The sequence below is a fragment of the Papio anubis genome, chromosome 7, assembly GCF_008728515.1.
Source record: "Papio anubis isolate 15944 chromosome 7, Panubis1.0, whole genome shotgun sequence".
NCBI lineage: Eukaryota > Metazoa > Chordata > Mammalia > Primates > Cercopithecidae > Papio > Papio anubis.
Window position 1 is genome coordinate 145916927 of NC_044982.1, and position 15061 is coordinate 145931987.

A 15061-nucleotide genomic window follows, 5' to 3' on the forward strand; every position below is an offset into this window, starting at 1 on the left:
TACTTGGGAGCCTGAGGCAGGAGAATCCCTTGAACCTATGAGGCAGAGCTTGCCCTGAGCTGACATCACCCCACTGCAAGAGTGAAACTCTGTCTGAAAGAAATAATAATCTATGGCTTATTGAGTATTTACATCATTTGGTGGGCTTATTAGTCTAAATTAAGTCATTATTTAATCCTACCGTAACCGTTTAAGTATTTAGAGATAACCAGGTATAAGACAGAAGTTACTGTTTGAAAGTGGTGGGAGAAGGCTGGGCGCAGTGGCTCACGCCTGTAATCCCAACACTTTGGGAGGCTGAGGTGGGTGGATTGCTTGAGATCAGGAGTTCAAGACCAGCCTGACCAACATGGTGAAACCCCATCTCCACTAAAAATGCAAAAATTAGCTGGGCATGGTGATGAGCTCCTGCTGGGCGTGGTGATGGGCTCCTGTAGTCCCAGCTACTCGGGAGGCTGAGGCAGGAGAATTGCTTGAACTCCAGCCTGGGCGACAGAGTGAGACTCCATCTCAAAAAACAAAAACAAAAACAAACAAGAAAGTGGTGGGAGAAAAGTTGTTATACTGATTGTGTGATTATGTCTCTAGTGAAGATGTTCTGACCCTAACGTTGTCTTTAACATTGTAAGGTAGCAAAGACTATGCTTAGGCTATACCTGTTTCTCACCCTCACTTTTGTTCTTTTTGCTCCAATTTTCTAAATCATTTCTAAATTGTACTCATTATGGCATTTTTACAAAGGATAGTAAAATACTCTGCCAATACATCTATTCCCTTATAAATAAGATACCTTACATATATGTACGAATATGAATTCAAAATGAAGAGAGGGACACCTATTTTGAAGGTAATGCTGAGAACAAGTGCTCCTCTCATTCTTTCCTTTCTGAGGTGCACAACAGTGAGCTTGGGGTGTAGATTTGGATAGTTGTTTATTCATAGTTTTGGGCAATTTTTTATTGAAAGGGATAAAGGAAGTGGGTATACATTTTAAGATACTATTTTGAAAAAGTATAATAAAAAAAGTATAATATGAATTTTCATTGTGAAATGTAACCGTGTTGCTTTATTTTTGTATTCTTCATATCCTTTTAACTTCTGCCTTTGCTTTGGGAGGCAGTGTCTAACAAGAGCTTTATCATGATCTTTCTGCAGACTCCTATCTTTTTAGTGTCTTGTGTTCTAGAAGGTCTGATTTCTCTTCATATTGGGAGCAAGCAGGCAAGAGAAGGGGAGAATGGATAGTAATTTCATCTTTCACTTCTTATCTCTGTTCTGCAGCCGTGCAGTCGGAGGTCCTTGTGCATGAAGACAGATTTGTTCTATGGCCTCGGAGTTGGGTGCCAGGGATGATGGTGGCTGCACCGAGCTGGCAAAGCCCCTCTATCTTCAGTACTTGGAGAGGGCCCTCCGGTTGGACCATTTCCTGCGACAAACGTCAGCCATCTTCAATAGAAATATTTCTAGGTATGTTATCTTTGCAATATATTTTACCAAATTCCTGATTTCCATCATCCTTATAGATTTTATAGGATTAAAGTATCTTATGATTTTTATATTTGATATTTTCTTTTGCCTCTTTCAAATAAAAACAGTCAATTTATTTCAGAGGATCAGTTTCTTCTGTAAAGTGTCCAGTTCTACTAACTTTAAAATACCATGTTTTATTGAGTCAGCTGTAATTGTGGATTCATTTTTCAATTTATAGTGATGACAGTGAAGATGGACTGGATGACAGTAATCCCTTATTGCCCCAGTCTGGGGATCCCTTAATACAAGTTAAGGAAGAACCTCCAAATTCATTGCTTGGAGAAACTTCTGGAGCAGGCAGTTCTGGAATGTTGAACACATATTCTCTGAATGGAGTTCTACAGTCAGGTCAGTGTGGTGTGACATCCCCCTTTGGACTATCAGTTATCTTGAGGCAGTCATCCTTTAATTTTTTTATTCTTTGTGTTTCTTTATACAGAATCAAAATGTGATAAGGGGAATTTATATAATTTCTCTAAGCTGAAGAAAAGCAGAAAGTGGCTAAAGGTAAGAGATAAAGCACAATGTTTACAATGCATCCAGTCTACTAAAGTTACTAATAGATGGGAAAGTTATCAACTCATTTTGGCAGATTGACAGAGTTTTTCAAATATGAGTCCTTTATACTGGATGTGTTTTTTTGAAGAGATTATTGAGAAAATCTGGAGGATTCAATGAAGTCATTTAGCAAACATGAATTGAGTACAGGTTAAGTATTGCTAATCTGAAATGTTTGAGACCAGACGTGTTTCAGATTTTGTTTGTTTCTTTGTTTTTGAGTTGGCATTTCGCTCTTGTTGCCCAAGCTTGAGTGTAATGGCATAATCTCAGCTCACTGCAACCTCCGCCTCCCGGGTTCAAGCAATTCTTCTGCCTCACCCTCCCGAGTAGCTGGATTACAGGCACACACCACCATGCCCGGCTAATTTTTTTGTATTTTTAGTAGAAACAGGGTTTCACCATGTTAGCTAGGTTGGTCTTGAACTCCTGACCTCAGGTGATCCGCCCACCTCGGCCTCCCATAGTGCTGGGATTATAGGCGTGAGCCACCACACCCAGCCTCAGTTTTTTTTTTTTTTTTTTTAATATTTGCAATATGAAATGAGATATCTTGGAGATGGGACCCAAGTTAATAAACACGAAATTCATTTATGTTTTATATACACATTATACACATTGCCTGATGCTATATTTTTCCCTTGGGGATGCTGAATAAACTCTGTGTTGTAAACCTGTGTTTTGACTGTGACTTGTCACATGAGGTCAGGTGTGGAATTTTCCCCTGGAATGTGGCATCTTATTGGTGCTCAAAACCTTTGAGATTTTGGGGTGTTTTGGGTTTTTGGAATAGGGATGCTCAACCTGTTATAATGTACTGAGGGGAAAGAGGAAGTACAAAAATTTATCAGATGAAGTCCTTGCATTCATTGGGTCACATAATCAGGAATATTAATTCTATAACTTTCGTAAGTTCCTGAGTAGCTTATTCATTGAACAGATGTTGATTTAGTGCATCCATGTGCATGTGCCAGGTACTATTATGGTTGTGCAAGTTTCCTGCCCAGTAGTGCTTACATTCTAAAGGAGGCAAGCAGTTAGTAAGCCTGTAAACAAGTAAATAAACATGGCTGCTTTAAAGAGGTAACATTTCAACTGATTCTGAACGATCACAGAGAACCATCTTGTATCTAGGGTAACAGCATTTCAGTTAGAAGGAACAACCATAAAAGTCCTGAGAAAAGAAACAGCTTAGTATGCTTGGCGGAAGAAGAAGTCTAGTATGGCTAGAGCACAGTGAATGAGGAGGATGGTGGAAGATGAAGTTACAAGGCTATGATCACATAGGCCTTGTACACTATGTTAAGGAATTTGTGTTTTACTGTCGTTGTAGTCTTAAGCCATTGGAGTGTTTACAAGCAGAGAGGTTGTTAATCTCATTTACACTCTTACAAGATTACTGTCAGTGGCCAAACTGAATTAAGGATAGTATTTCTTTTTTTTTTTTGAGACGGAGTCTCACTCTGTCCCCCAGGCTGGAGTGCAGTGGTGCGATCTGGGCTCACTGCAAGCTCCGCTTCCTGGGTTCATGCCATTCTCCTGCCTCAGCCTCCTGAGTAGCTGGGACTACAGGCGCCCGCCACCGCGCCCAGCTAATTTTTTTTTGTATTTTTAGTAGAGATGGGGTTTCACCGTGGTCTCGATCTCCTGACCTTGTGATCCGCCCACCTCGGCCTCCCAAAGTGCTGGGATTACAGGCGTGAGCCACCGCGCCCGGCCAAGGATAGTGCTTCTTTTACTGAAACTAATTATTTCTCTTTTCTACTTTTCCTATGAAGTACTCAAAAGCAATTAAAAGCCTTCATTATTATCACTAGGTCCTTCAAAAGGCTCATATGTAAAAGGTCCAATTTGGTCAGTATCAGTGACGCTTTAGGCTGTTGGAAATGCAGAAATTGTTATGCTTAGCTGTCATATTTTGAAAAATTGAGTTATAATTCATTGCCATAAAATTCACCTTTTCATTTTATTTTATTTTTATTTATTTTTGAGACAGGGTCTCACTTTTTCACCCTGGAGGGAGTGCGGTGGCACAATCTCAGCTTAGTGCAGCTTCGACCTCCTGGGCTCTAGTGATCCTCCAGTCTCACACCTGTGAAGTAGGACTACAGGCCCGCACCACCACGTTCAGCTAATTTTTGGGGGTTTCGCCATGTTGCCCAGGCTGGTCTCGAACTCCTGAGCTCAAGCAATCTGCCTGCCTCAGCCTCTCAAAGTGCTGGGATTACAGGTGTGAGCCACCGTGCCTGGCCAAATTCACCCTTTTAAAGGTTAAAATTTAGTAGTTTTTCATGTATTTACAAAGTTGTATACCCATGATTACAATGTAATCTTAGAAAATTTTTAACATTCTAAAATGAACCTTGTACCCGTTAGCAGTCACTCTCCATTTTCTTTTTTCTTTTTTTTTTGAGATGGAGTCTTTCTCTGTCGCCCAGGCTGTAGTGCAGTGGTGCGATCTCAGCTCACTGCAGCCTCTGCCTCCTGGATTCAAGCGATTCTCCTGCCTCCACCTCCCAAGTAGCTGGAACTACAGGCACTCGCCACCACGCCCAGCTAATTTTTGTATTTTTAGGAGAGACAGGGTTTCACCATGTTGTCCAGACTGTTCTCAAACTCCTGACCTTGTGATCCCCCTGCCTCGGCCTCCCAAAGTGCTGGGATTACAGATGTGAGCCACTGCGCCCGGCCAGCAGTCACTCTCCATTTTCTATTTCCTCTGTCCCTTGGCAGCTGCTAGTCTGCTTTTTGTCTGTATTGATGTGCCTCTTCTGGAATTTTTGGTTTTGTTTTTGTTTTCTTTTTAAGAGATAGGCTCTTGCTCTGTTTCCTAGGTTGGAGTGCAGTGGTGCAGCCATAGCTCACTGCACCCTCAAACTTCTGGGGTCAAGCAGTCCTCCCTCCTCTGTCTCCCAAGTAGCTGGGACTATAGGCACATGCCTTTTTCTGTACAGAAGAGATCTTATTAGGTTGCCCAAGTTGGTCTCGAACTCTTGGCCTCAAGCAATCCTCCTGCCTGGGCCTGCCAAAGTGTTGGGATTACGGGTGTGAGCCACCACTCCCAGGCTAGACATTTCGTATAAATTGAATCCTATGATAACATGTGACCTTTTATGACTGGCTTCTTTAATTTAGCATAATATTTTCAAGATTCTTCATATTGTAGCACCTACTAATGTGTTATTCCTTTTCATGGCTGAATTACATCTCATCTGGATATTCCACATTTTATATATCCATTTATCAATAAATGGATATTTGGGATATTTCTCCTTTTGGGCCATTACAGCTTGCTTTCTGTATTTCTTTATACCCTATAGGTAGTTGTGTTTTTTGCCTTCGTGTTTGGCATGTATGTATAGTTTGTATGTATAGGATAGTTATGTATTGTTTCTACTTTTGTAAGTATTCAGAGGAATTTTTAGCCTTGTTGCTGATAGCATGTCCCATGTTTTATTGCATTTTAATTTGTATTCCCTAAGTTTAATTAGTATCCTTAATGTTTTTCAGTTGAATTTATAAAGCATATCATAAGGGGAACTGGAGTGACTGTCTTCCTGCTGTTTTTGTCATTGTTTTGTATCTGGGAAAAAATGCTTGGATTATTAATGGAATTGCTTCACAGCAAAAGATACATTTCTATTTTCATCCTTTTCAGAGCATTTTGCTAAGTGATGAATCCAGTGAGGCTGATTCTCAGAGCGAAGACGATGATGAAGAAGAACTCAATCTCAGCAGAGAAGAACTTCACAACATGCTTCGGCTACACAAATATAAGAAACTTCACCAAAATAAGTATAGTAAAGACAAGGAGGTAAGAGTTTCAGGAGAAACACTTCAGACTGAGTATTCACCCTCTGCTTTATAGTCATTAAAGATACATCATTTTGGCTGGGCGTGGTGGCTCACACCTGTAATCCCAGTACTTTGGGAGGCTGAGGCAGACGGATCACGAGGTTGAGAGATTGAAAGCATCCCGGCCAACATGGTGAAACCCCCTCTCTACTGAAAATACAAAAATTAGCTGGGTGTGGTGGCGTGCGCCTGTACCAGCTACTCAGGAGGCTGAGGCTGGAGAATTGCTTGAACCCAGAGGCGGAGGTTGCAGTGAGCCGAGATCACGCCACTGCATTCCAGCCTGGTGACAGAGCAAGACTCCATATCAAGATACATCATTTTATGGAGCTGGAAATTATCCTCAGCAGTAAGTGTAAGTGGGAGCTGAACAGTGAGAACACGTGGACACAAGGAGGGGAACAAGACACACTGGGGCCTGGGCAGGTGGGTGCAGGAGGAGGGAGAGCATCAGGAAAAATAGGTAATGCATACTGGGCTCAATACTTAGGTGATGGGTTGATAGGTGCAGCAGACCACATGGCACATGTTTACCCGTGTAACAAACATGCACATCTTGCACATGGACCCCGGAACTTAAAGAAAATTCCTAACTGGGTGCGGTGGCTCACGCCTGTAATCCCAGCACTTTGGGAGGCTGAAGTGGGCTGATCACTTGAGGTCAGGAGTTTGAGACCAACCCAGCCAACTTGGTGAAACTCCATCTCTACTAAAAATACGAAAACTTGGCTGGGCGCGGCGACTCAACGCCTGTGATCCCAGCACTTTGGGAGGCCCAGGCAGGTGAATCACCTGAGGTCTGGAGTTCGAGACCAGCCTGACCAGCATGGAGAAACCCTGTCTCTACTATAAATACAAAATTAGCTGGGCATGGTGGCGCATGCCTGTAATCCCAGCTACTCAGGAGGCTGAGGCAGGAGAATCGCTTGAACCCAGGAGGTGGAGGTTGCAGTGAGCCGAGATCATGCCACTGCACTCCTGCCTGGGTAACAGAGCAAGACTTCATATCAAAAAAAGAAAATTTTTTTTTCTAAAATTCTCTGATATCAATGAAATTAAACTACTAATACTTCAAATGTACTGGACTAAAAGATATGTTCTTCAAAAAAAGAGATATGTCATTTTAACTTTATGTTTAGGTAGTGATAGAGCAGCTTTATTGAGATGTAATTCATATAACAAAACTTTAGCCTTATGTAGTGTGCAATTCAGTGTTTTTTTAATATATTCATAGAGTTGTGTTACTATCATTACTGCCTAATTCCAGAATATTTACATCACCTCATAAAGAAACTGCGTGCCCCTTAGCTGTTGCCCGTCATTTTATCTATCCCTCAGCCCAGACAACCACCAATCCACTCTATTCTCTTTTTTTTTTTTTTTTGAGACAGTCTCGCTCTGTTGCCCAGGCTGGAGTGCAGTGGCACGATCTTGGCTCACTGCAACCTCTGCCTGCCAGGGTCAAGTGAGTCTCCTGCTCAGCCTACCGAGTAGCTGGGATTACAAGCGTGCGCCACCACGCCTGGCTTATTTTTTCATTTTCAGTAAAGACAGGTTTTCACCATGTTGGCCAGGTTGGTCTCGAACTCCTGACTCCAGGTGATCCTCCTGCCTTGGCCTCCCAAAGTGCTGGGATAATAGGCGTGAGCCACCATCCCCAGCCCAATCCACTCTGTTTCTATAAATGTGCCTATTCTAGACATTTTATACAAATGGAATCATGCAACATGTGGCTGTGTCCAGCTTCTCTCACTTAGTGTCATATTTTCAAGATTGATTAATGTTGTAGCATGTATCAGCATTTTATTTCTTTTTATTGCAAGTATTTGTTGTGTTTATACCTTACTTTATATATGCATTGTCCAGTTCATGAACTATGGTTAACATATTTCTACTTTTTGGCTATTTTGAATAATGCTGCTATGAAAATTTGTGTACAGGTTTTGTGTGGATGTGTTTTCATTTCTCTTCATTATGTACTTAACAGAGAAATTGCTGGGTCGTATGGAAACTCCTTGCTTAGCCTTTTGAGGAATTACTGGAATGCTTACATTCTAGTGTTGCTTATTCATGCACTTGCTCTTTGGGAGTAGTGTTTCTCTCTTGGAAAGCTCTTCATACACTGACATTAAAATGATGATAGTTTTGAGTGACAGCTATTTGAACGTTGTTACCCAAGCCTTCTAACTCTTTTTCTTTCTTTTCTTTCTTTCTTTTCTCTCTTTCTTTCTTTTTCTCTTTCTTTCTTTCTTCCTTTCTTTTTTTTCTCTTTCTTTCTGTCCCTCCCTCCCTCCCTCCCTCCCTTCCTTCTCCTTCTCCCTCCTTCTCTTTCTCTTTCTCTTTCTCCTTCTCCTTCTCTTTCTTTCTCTTTCTTTCTTTCATTTTGCTGTTGTTGCCTAGGGTCGAGCGCAATGGCATGATACTTGCTCACTGCCACCTCTACCTTCTGGGTTCAAGCGATACTCCTGCTTCAGTCACCTGAGTAGCTGGGGTTACAGGCATGCACCACCATGCCCAGCTAATTTTGTATTTTTAGTAGAGACAGGGGTTTTCAGTGTTCGTCAGGCTGGTCTCAAACTCAGGTGATTCGCCTGCCTCGGCCTCTCAAAGTGCTGGGATTACAGGGGTGAGCCACCCTGCCCGGCCGGGTTCTGACTATTTCTACAAGTGTGGAACATTGTACATAATGAGCAATAGTATATTTGAAGACCTAAGAATTTTCTAGCAATTAGTTAAGGTCCAAAATTAGTTCAGAGAGATTGGAATAATATTCTGAACCTCATAAACCTGCAGAAGTGGTAAACAGAATATCTGACCAATTTGATGTAAAAAGTTCCTTCCTTCTTAAACTCCAGCACTAAGGGACTTGGCGCTCCATGCTAATTTAATTTTGATTTTTAACAGAGGATATTGTATTAGTTCCCCATGTTAATCTTTCAGTCTTATTTCAATCCTTGGACAATGTATTTGACTATTATCCAGGAAAGAGATTTAACAGTAGGCTACCTAATTTTAATTTATATTTATGCATTAGTAATATGTGAGACAAAATTAATATGAGATTTGGGGATTAAGTGAAATATTTAAAAGCATTTACTTATCACTTCCTGGATGGAAAGAATTACGTTATTCGTATGTTAGAATTCTGGCAATGTAGGCACTATCTAAATGATAGCAGACTCTCTTAGTGGGAGATGAAGAGAGAAAAGACTTGAAAGATTCAAGAATTGGGATGACTGGTGACTATTTGAAGCAGACATATGACTAATAGAAAAGCAAGCATGAAGGGCCAGTTGCAGTGGCTCACACTTGTAATCCCAGCACTTTGGGAGGCTGAGGTGGACTGACGCCGAGATGGGCTGACCGCGAGGTCAGGAGATCAAGATCATCCTGGCCAACGTGGTAAAACCCCATCTCTACTAAAAGTACAAAAATCAGCTGGGTATAGTGGTGTGTGCTTGTAATCCTAGCTACTTGGGAGGCTGAGGCACAAGAATTGCTTGAACCAAGGGGTGGAGGTTGCAGTGAGCCAAGATCACACCGCTGCACTCCAGCCTGGCAACAGAGCAAGACTCTGTCTCAAAAAAAAAAAAGAAAAAAAAGGAAAGCAAGCAGCATTAGGAACCTTAGTAAATCTGAGGACCTGCTGGTAATAGAAATATGGTTTATTTCTTGGTGGTGAATTTCCAAGGGGAGACATTTCTGCAAGGAATTAATTTCATGTCTCAGTATATGTCAGGTTTAAGTAAGTATTCTGGTAGAAATTCAGAAGCATGAAGAGTTTTGCTTTCTTACATTATTTTCAGTGACCTGTTACATGTATAGGAGTTGAACTCATTTGAAGTTAAGGAAGTGATTCTCTTTGATATACTAAATGTTACTGATGTCTTTGTGGGAAGAATACTGTATTTAGAAGCTATGATTTCCTCTGGCTTAGTTTTCTGTAGTAAAGATAATTAGAAAACAGGCCCATCATGGTCTTTGCCTGCTTCAGTTGCAGCAATATCAGTACTACAGTGCAGGCCTGCTCTCCACATACGACCCTTTCTATGAGCAGCAACGGCACCTACTTGGACCCAAGAAAAAGAAATTTAAGGAGGAAAAGAAACTTAAAGGTGAGTATGTTGAACTGCCTTCCACATATATTCATTCTTAGTTTCAGAATTGCATGTGGCCTACTGGTGCATTTGGACTTTATATATAGTCCATATGGTAGAAATTTGCTTTATTTGAAAAACTCTCTTTCTAATTAGTAGCAAGTACAATTTTTCCCTTGGTATCCATGGGTGATTGGATTCTGGACCCCCGGCAGATACCAAAATCCAGAGATGCTCAAGTTCTTTATATAAAATGGTATAGTATTTGCATATGAGCTGTGCACATCCTCTCATATACTTTAAGTCATCTCTGGATTACTTATAATACCTAATGCAATGTAAATGCTATATAAATACTTGTAATCCTATATTGTTTAGGGAATAACAATCAAAAAAAGTTTGTACATATTCAGTACAGCTGCTGCAACCATTCTCTTTTTTTTTTTTCCCTGAATATTTTTGTTCCTCAGTTGGTTGAATCCATGATGTAGAACCCACAGATAGGAAGGGTAGACTATATTATTAACCTTTATTCGTATTTGGCTTGTAGTCTTTAGTTCTACAATTGGAAAGACGGATTCCTAGCTAAAGGTTTAGGCAAAATTAGTTTATTCCATTTTTCTTATACACACTCTGCAAATATTGCAAATGTTCTGGGATAGGAAGTTGGTTATGCACAGAGAAGTAAGAAAAGTAACCCGAAGTGTTTGGAATAAGTTATCATTGTTGCTGTCCGAGGTGATTTAAAATAGATCACCTCCTGATGATCTTCTGTAGTGTTTGTTTGCATGTTTGACAGGAAGTGTCCTTTCCTCTCTTATTGAGCTCTCAGCAGCTGGATATCAGGAAGGAAACTGAAAGAGAAAGTTTTAAACTATCTTTGTAAGGCAAATTTTATTCCTGTGAAAGTATTAATTCTTTTTTTTTTTTGAGATGGAGTCTTGCTCTGTCACCCAGGCTGGAGTGCAGTGGCACTATCTCAGCTCACTGCAACCTCCACTTCCTGAGTTCAAGCAGTTCTCATGCCTCAGCCTCCCGAGTAGCTGGAATTACAGGTGCATGCCACTACACCTGGCTAATTTTTGTATTTTTAGTAGAGATGGAGTGTCACCATGTTGGCCAGGCTGGTCTCAAACTCCTAAACTCAGGTGATCCGCCTGTCTTGGCCTCTCAAAAGTGCTGGGATTACGGGTGTGAGCCACCGCACCAGGCTTGACGGTATGAATTCTACTCAAAAAGGCTCCTTTTAGCCTTCCCTTCTATTTCCATCATCTTTATTAGTGTTTTCTCACCCTCCACACCCTTTCTCCAACATGAATTAAGGTTTTGTTTCATGTATTTTTGTCTTGCAAGTCTTAGTGACATATTAGTGTGTTTTTTTCTTCTCTTTTATTTTTCTTTATCCGCCTTATAGGTATACTTTTTTCTTATTTTCCCCACACTGCATAGATGTATAGCCACCTTATATTGCCACCAAGTAGAAATAAGTTTCCTTCCTTTGACTATTCCTTGAATCTGTGATACCTCAGACACTTGCTTACCTATTAGGTTCAAAATAAATTTGGTTCTTGCCATGCACCTGTAGTCCCAGCTACTCAGGAGGCTGAGGCGGGAGAATCACTTGAACCTGGGAGACAGAGGTTGCAGTGAGCCGAGATTGCGCCATTGCACTCCTGCCTGGGCGACAGGGTGAGACTCTGTCTCTGGGGGAAAAAAAAAGAAAGAAATTTGGTTCTCGGGTTTTATTCTGTATTTCACTTTCATATAAACAGAGTGAGTATCCAGTGTTCTTTTCCAGGTTAGTGAGATATCAATCAGTATGTTTCTTCTTCTCTGTTATTTTTCTTCCTCTAGGAATATTCATGGGTCTGAGTAGATAAAGGGATATATGTTGTCAGTGTCAAGTGGAATAAGGAAAGAACCTTGCATTCTTTAAGTTGTGAGGTTGCTTTGTGACCATCTTTTGTGGAAGTGCAACCCTGTTAGCGTCTGTTTCTTTTGCAGCTAAGTTGAAAAAAGTGAAGAAAAAAAGACGAAGAGATGAAGAACTTTCCTCTGAAGAATCCCCTCGTCGCCATCACCACCAGACCAAAGTCTTTGCCAAGTTTTCTCATGATGCACCTCCCCCTGGCACTAAGAAAAAGCACTTATCCATTGAGCAGTTGAATGCTCGTCGCAGGAAAGTATGGCTCAGCATTGTGAAAAAGGAACTACCAAAGGTAAGTGAATGCCTCCAGGACATGGAGATTGGGAGAATGTATTCTCTTCCCACCCACTAAAGAGGAACTCTGAGAGCTAGATACTTTCACAGATAGGCGTTCCGCAAGGAAATTAATCTGTTGGAATCAAGGGAATGCTGAGTAGTACTCTTCAGTTAACAGTTTCTTCTAGAATGTGGTCAGAATTCACAGGACAATTAGTTATTGTGTCATGCTCCTTGGTCAAAAAATTGGAGAGCAACTTCTTCGAGGAAAGAATGTAGTTTTCTTAAATATAGCGGTAGATACTTGACAGCTAACTTATAGGTGATATTAGAAAAAATTAAAAAGAGGCCAGGCATGGTAGGTCACACCTGTAATCCCAGCACTTTGGGCGGCTGAGGCGGGTGGATCGCTTGAACCCAGGAGTTTGAGACCAGTCTGGACAACATGGGGAAACCCCATCTCTACAAAAACGAGCTGGGTGTAGTGGCACATGTTTGTAGCCCTACCTATGCAAGTGGCTGAGGCAGGAGGATAGTTTAAGCCCAGGAGGTTGAGGCTGCAGCGAGCTGAGATCGCACCACTGCACTCTAGCTTGTGTAACAGAATGTGTAACATAATAAATATTTTATCTCAAAAATTAAAATAAAAAGGAGTTGATATGTTTCTTAGAGAATTTACAAATGTTTGAATGTTGCTGGATAATCACAGGCACTAGAATAAGATGTGAACGATTTAAAAGAAACATGTATAAGCATTTTTCCTCTTTTAATTCATTTGGTTTTGATAACATTTTATTTTATTATTATTATTTATTTTTTTTTTTTAAATTTTTTTATTTTTTATTTATTTTTTTTTTTTTTTGAGACGGAGTCTCGCTCTGTTACCCAGGCTGGAGTGCAGTGGCCGGATCTCAGCTCACTGCAAGCTCCGCCTCCCGGGTTCACGCCATTCTCCTGCCTCAGCCTCCCGAGTAGCTGGGACTACAGGCGCCTGCCACCTCGCCCGGCTACGTTTTTTTGTATTTTTAGTAGAGACGGGGTTTCACTGTGTTAGCCAGGATGGTCTCGATCTCCTGACCTTGTGATTCGCCCGTCTCGGCCTCCCAAAGTGCTGGGATTACAGGCTTGAGCCACCGCGCCCGGCATATTATTATTATTTTTGAGACGGGGTCTTTCTCTGTCACCTGGGCTGGATTGCAGTGTCATGATCTCGGCTCACTGCAAACTCTACTTCCCAGGTTCAAACAATTCTCTTGCCTTAGCCTTCCAAGTAGCTAGGGCTACAGGCAGATGCCACTACCCCTGGCTAATTTTTGTATTTTAGTAGAGATGGGGTTTCACCATGTTGGCCAGGCTGGTCTCGAACTCCTGACCCCAGATGATCTGCCTGGCTCGGCCTCATACAGTGCTGGGATTACAGGCGTGAGCCACTGTGCCCAGCCAATAACATGTTATTTTGATATAATTTCAAAATTAACAGTTGCAAGCCAGATGCCATATGCAGCGGTTTTTTTTGTTTTTGTTTTTAAAGAAGTTGCAATTATAGTCCAAGGAATGTCTATTTACCCTTAAGTGAGATGCGCCAGTTGTTAACATAGTGCTCTTAAGGATGAATTGAGTGCAGTCATGATAGAAACAGGATATTTCATTATAAATTGGATTTTTTTTAGAAACAGGGTATTTTATGAATTGAGAAAAGTTGATACTAAAGTCCATGTGATGAAGTCAGAATGTAGGAGTAGCTAGGGAAGAATTGGAAAATCCCTACTAAACATTAGAACACACTACAAAACCTCTACAGTTAAAAAAGTGTGGTACTGGCACATGAATAGGCAAATAGACAAGTAGAATAAACCAGTGGACTTATAAATTAGTAATACTGGGACAACTGGGTAGCAATTTTGAAAAAGATAAAACTAGATCTGCGTCTTACTGCAACCTCTGCCTCCTGGGTTCAAGCAGTTCTCCCACTTCAGCCTCCCAAGTAGCTGAGTAGCTGGGACTACAGGTGTGCGCCATCAAGCCCAGCTAATTTTTGTATTTTTAGTAGAGATGAGGTTTTGCCATGTCAGCCGGGCTGGTCTTGAACGCCTGACCTCAAGTGATCTGCTCACTTCGGCTTTCCAAAGTGCTGGAATTATAGGCGTGAGCCACCATGCCCAGCCTGTTTTAATGTTTTGAGGATATTGCATTTGATCCCTTGGTATGGTGGTGTTATGCTACTGTAAAATAAAAATTTTTTTTTCTATAGCAGTTAATAAGTATTTCTGGAGACATAGTTTATGCTTGAGCATTCTTTTTTTGTTGAGACGGAGTCTCGCTCTGTTGCCCAGGCTGGAGTGCAGTGGTGCAATCAGTGCTGCGATCTCGGCTCACTGCAACCTCCACCTCCCAGGTTCACACCATTCTCCTGCCTCAGCCTCCTGAGTAGCTGGGACTACAGGCGCCTGCCAGGACACCCGGCTAATTTTTTGTGTGTTTTTAGTAGAGACAGGGTTTTACCGTGTTAGCCAGGCTGGTCTTGATCTTCTGACCTCATGATCTGCCTGTCTCGGCCTCCCAAAGTGCTGGCATTACAGACGTGAACCACCACACCCGGCCTGTGCTTGAGCATTCTTGATGGGAAAGTTATGGGAAAACCTGCTTAGTACCTGATGAAGAGGCCTCATATGGTGCCCTTTCAATGAAAGAAATGAGTTTTCGTTTTTTTGAGATGGGGTCTTGTTCTCTTGCCCAGGCTGGAGTGCAGTGGACTGATCTTGTTTCACTTCAGCGTTGATCTCCCAGGCTTAAGTAATCTCACCTCAGGCTCCTGAGT

At 41.5% G+C, this 15061-nt stretch overlaps 1 protein-coding gene across 2 annotated transcripts in view; it reads left to right on the plus strand.

Annotated features, from left to right (window-relative positions):
* The window catches only part of INO80 (INO80 complex ATPase subunit), a 137423-nt gene that overhangs the window by 18154 nt on the left and 104208 nt on the right, over window positions 1–15061 (plus strand). For both annotated transcript variants that reach the window (XM_009209961.3, XM_003900795.4), the window contains exons 2-7: window positions 1282–1467; window positions 1709–1878; window positions 1970–2037; window positions 5747–5902; window positions 9938–10058; window positions 12045–12259. In XM_009209961.3, coding sequence (XP_009208225.1) covers window positions 1325–1467; window positions 1709–1878; window positions 1970–2037; window positions 5747–5902; window positions 9938–10058; window positions 12045–12259 — 873 coding nt within the window. In that variant the 5' untranslated portion in view covers window positions 1282–1324. The remainder of the gene's footprint in view (window positions 1–1281; window positions 1468–1708; window positions 1879–1969; window positions 2038–5746; window positions 5903–9937; window positions 10059–12044; window positions 12260–15061) is intronic.